General features: G+C 45.5%; 2 protein-coding genes across 2 annotated transcripts; one reads left to right on the forward strand and one right to left on the reverse strand.

Moving 5' to 3' along the window:
• The first annotated feature begins 432 nt into the window (after positions 1 to 432).
• LOC132262804 (splicing factor 3A subunit 3) lies at positions 433 to 2436 on the forward strand. The gene is made up of 3 exons (XM_059762237.1): positions 433 to 639; positions 717 to 1983; positions 2255 to 2436. Exons 1-3 carry the CDS (start codon positions 541 to 543, stop codon positions 2386 to 2388), a joined length of 1500 nt encoding a protein of 499 aa, XP_059618220.1. The 5' UTR covers positions 433 to 540; the 3' UTR covers positions 2389 to 2436.
• On the reverse strand, positions 2424 to 3520 carry LOC132262814 (uncharacterized). Its single transcript, XM_059762248.1, has 3 exons — positions 3339 to 3520; positions 3189 to 3248; positions 2424 to 3123 (listed from the first exon to the last, which is right to left on the reverse strand). The coding sequence occupies exons 1-3, from the start codon at positions 3414 to 3416 to the stop codon at positions 2512 to 2514; spliced, it is 750 nt and encodes a 249-aa protein (XP_059618231.1). The 5' UTR covers positions 3417 to 3520; the 3' UTR covers positions 2424 to 2511.
• Between the last annotated feature and the right edge of the window lie 819 nt (positions 3521 to 4339).

A 4339-nucleotide genomic window follows, 5' to 3' on the forward strand; every position in this document is an offset into this window, starting at 1 on the left:
CGGAACCTGGTTCTGAAATATCATTGCATTCGAATGAAACCTCAGACGAAATAATGCCAGAATTTCATCTATTAGTGGACAATGATTACTACAAGTACGTAATAATGGACGAAATTGTCGGCAGTGATGAAAACAGTAAAAGCAGCGAAGAAGAAATGAGTCAAGAAAAATCATCAGAATAAGAAACTGCAATGAAAAACGTTCTTCTTCAACAGAAATTCATTACTGTTCTACACTTGTGTCTTTTTATTCAGAAATACAACTTGTTGTATCTGTTTTTTCTATATTAATTTATCATTTCACTATCATCTACGTAGTTTATGCATAATATTGAGCGCGAAATAACTGCAGATGCCTGATGGATTTGTCCGCCTGATAATAGCAGACTTGTCTACAAATATTCCCTAATTCGCTCTTTACCGACACTCACTTTATTGGGCTTTCGTTCCACATCGCGTGGAAAAGTGTGGAATCTCTTGAGGTGACAGCAAACGTTTGCCGAAGAGGGTGTTTTTTGATGAATTTAGCTCAAAATTCGCAATGGAGACGATATTAGAGCAACAACGACGGTATCATGAAGAGCGCGAACGCCTCGTGAAAGCCATGGTGGAGGAATTGCTGATGGCAAAGCCAAATTCGGTGAGTTTGTTGTGACAGCTCAAATGGCAACATTTTTGTTTACTAATATTTTCTGGTTTACTGACCATTTCCCGCAGGCAAAAGATGCAGTATTTACAGATCATCGACTGCATTTGCTCCTCCAGCTGCACAACAACGCCACGGGGACGCTGAAGGAGTTGTACGAGGACAAGGATGGCGTCCGGAAGACAGAAGTGCAGGCTCTCTCCGGACCCAATGAGTTCTCCGAGTTCTACGCCCGTCTGAAGCAGATCAAGGAGTTCTACAAGAAGCACCCCAATGAGATCAGCGTGCCACTGTCGGTGGAGTTCGAGGAGCTGACCAAGTCGTATGGGAACCAGGATGAGATGAGTTCCCTCGTGGAGTTCACGGACGAGGAGGGATTTGGGAAGTACTTGGATCTGCACGAGTGCTTCGACAAGTTCATCAACATTCGCGGCATCGAGAAGATTGACTACATCACGTACTTGATGACTTTCGACCACCTGTTCGACATTCCCAGGGACAGGAAGAACACCGAGTACAAGAAATACCTGGAGATGCTGCTTGAGTACCTCAACGGCTACGTGGGTCGCGTGAAGCCTCTGCTGGACATCGATTCCGAGATGGAGGCCACCAATAAGGAGTTCCATCGTGATTGGGACTCTGGGAGTTTCCCCGGCTGGCCCAAGGAGACCGAGAGTGCTCTCACTTCGGTGGGAGCGCATCTGGACTTGTCGGCCTTCTCCAGTTGGGAAGAATTGGCCTCGCTTGGACTCGATCGACTCAAGTCGGCCCTGATGGCGCTCGGTCTGAAGTGCGGCGGCACTCTGGAGGAGCGAGCGCAGCGTCTGTTCTCCACCAAAGGCAAGCAGAACTTCGAGCCGACAATGCTGGCCAAGAAGGGACGCAGCAAGCAAACGTCCAATGCTTCAGCTCGTCATCGGGAAATCGCCTTCCTGGAGGCGCAAGTCTACAGACTGGCGGACATTGTGTCTGAGCAGCGAAGCGCCACCAAGGAGAATGTCCAGCGGAAGCAGGCCAGGACTGAGGGAGAGCGCGAGGACAGCGACGTGGAGGCGAGTGATTCGGACAATGAGGACGACGATGCCGATGATGTGCCGTACAATCCCAAGAATCTGCCGCTGGGATGGGATGGGAAGCCCATTCCGTACTGGCTGTACAAGCTTCACGGCCTCAACATCAGCTATCACTGCGAGATTTGCGGAAATTACACGTACAAGGGCCCCAAAGCCTTCCAGCGTCACTTCGCCGAGTGGAGACATGCTCACGGCATGAGATGCTTAGGCATTCCCAACACGGCGCACTTCGCCAACGTCACTCAGATCGAGGATGCAATAACCCGTGAGTATAATTTGTCTAATCTTGTGAGATTATTTCGGAAAAAGCACGACGCAAATCGCTTTTTATGCAATTCTCGACACATCATCACTGGCTAAAAATACTTTCCGGTGATCAGAAATAGCTGTGATCGGAGAGTAAATATTTGACTGTTTTTTTTTACTGATTCGCTAGGATTGCTAGAAGCATTGCAAGGGTCAAGAGATGACGGATTAGCATACCTTTATCAATAGATTTGATCACTTTCGTGCTAATTGACTGTATTGCTTTGCAGTGTGGGAGAAACTAAAGTCGCAGAAGCAGCAGGAGCGCTGGATTCCCGACCAGGAGGAAGAGTACGAGGACTCGCAGGGAAATGTGGTGAACAAGAAGACGTACGAGGACTTGAAGCGTCAAGGATTACTGTAGAGATTGTGTGGCTTGAAAATGAATTGATTCTAACGAAAAGTAATCAAATGTTTAATTGCTGAGCTCATGGGGAGACAAATTACTAAGTGGAAAGGCAGCTTCTGGGTTGGTTTACTCACCAGTCTAGCGCACCAGTTGCGGCAGGCGTCGCGACTGGGGCAGCACAGAGAGAAGGAGTTTGTCGAAGGAGTCTCTCAGCAGGCGCAGCGGCCAAATAGGCGGCGGAATCTTCGTTGACCAGACGCCCTGGCGTCCATTCTTCGCCTTCTTCTCCACATAGGTCAGGAGTTTGTAGTAGTCACGCATCTTCTTGTCCTTGAGAGGCACTTGGGCAGGAACTCCAGTGGTCTGGGCGAAACCTAGACTCAGCAGAGCTTCTGCAACGTCGAGACTGCGGGGATTCTTCTTCAGCCGCTTCTCCTGTTCACTCGGCAGCACAAACACCACACATTCGGCCGCCTCGGCGTGCGTGAACAGCGGAATGAACTCCACCTTGTGATCCACCGCCACTCCCTGAAGCCACGACAAGCCGTTGTGATTCACCGTCACGCCGGCCAGCTTCACCGGCAGCGTGTCTCTGTTGCCAAAGAAGATGTTAATGGGCGGCTTGTGGTTGATCCGCAGCAGCGGACCGGCGGTCTGGCTGGGCTCCACGCTCTCCACACGCCCAAATTGCTTCAGCTTGTTCCGCATGAAGTGCTGTGGAATCTGCGCCGGATGCCGGAACTTTGTGATCTGTCAACAGCAAAACAGTGAGATTTAAGGACGAACTCCTTAATGACAGGGATTTTTCAACTCACCGGTCGCATTCTGTGGCATGCCACGGCGAGGAGGACGCCAGAAATTGTGTAAACTCCAATCTAGAAGATGTCAAAGAGGAGCAAAACAGTAAACATTACACTTCGAGGTGATTCTTCGCGTTTTCCCTGAAGAAAAATATAATTTCTCACCTCAACTCCTCTCGTCTCCCGATCCATGTATTCACAGAATTGGGTGAACAGGGATTTCTCTTGGCTTCTCACAGCCATTTCGCTAGATTTTGCACTTTTCAAGGGAGGATCGCCATCAGCTGCTCCACCGATCTGAAGTTTGCTCGGTTCCACATGTTTACATAATTCAAGGTCGTTAGTACACTGCAAAAATTAGACGAAAATGTACCAGAATCATCAATTCTGCACCACGAAATGTGTGAATTGTAAAATTAATTACTGGTAATAAGTAAATTAAGAAGATTTATTTACCACTGAACACTGAAAATTGAAAAATTCTCATTCAAAACTTAGCTCTGCCATCGCGCCATCTGGTGATGAACACTGCCCATTTTAAATTGAATTCCGCCAGCGACAAACAATACTCGGCAAAAGTGTAGATACAATAATTTTTATTTTAAATACTAAATTTACAATATCTCTATAAATATGCTTTCTTGTATAATTGTTAAATACACTCACGCCATGTGGCGCAACTGGAAAGAATTAAGATTACAAAAGGAGTCAAATTGAGTAAAATACAAAATAAATATTTATACAAAAAGGACAAATTATATAAAAATTCATCTAAATTTGGTACTGTGACAATAAAATTTGGTACACAATCTTCAAAATCTTATTGTTTCTCACATTGAAGACATCTTTTGTGGGTATTTTGCGCTACTTTTGCGCTGTGTGAAAAATAAATGGCCTGAGTCCCATTCTTGTTTTCATTTTTTTGATTCATCATTTTAGGCAGTTTTTCTCTCGTTTGCAAAGAACGCAAGTGCTCAAGAAAAAGAAAATGTACAGAAAAAAGGGTAGCAAATTAATCGAGGTGCTCAAAAGCTGAATCAATCTATAGTTTCTCATAGATTAAATACAAAATTTAGCTATCTAAAAGTATTCTCCAAAGTCATTCAAAGATAATATATGAATGGCTAAAATAATTTTTATACATTTCTTTCTTCTTTTTCTGAATA

The sequence above is a fragment of the Phlebotomus argentipes genome, unplaced genomic scaffold (genome assembly GCF_947086385.1).
Source record: "Phlebotomus argentipes unplaced genomic scaffold, Phlebotomus argentipes genome assembly contig_2, whole genome shotgun sequence".
Classification (NCBI taxonomy): domain Eukaryota; kingdom Metazoa; phylum Arthropoda; class Insecta; order Diptera; family Psychodidae; genus Phlebotomus; species Phlebotomus argentipes.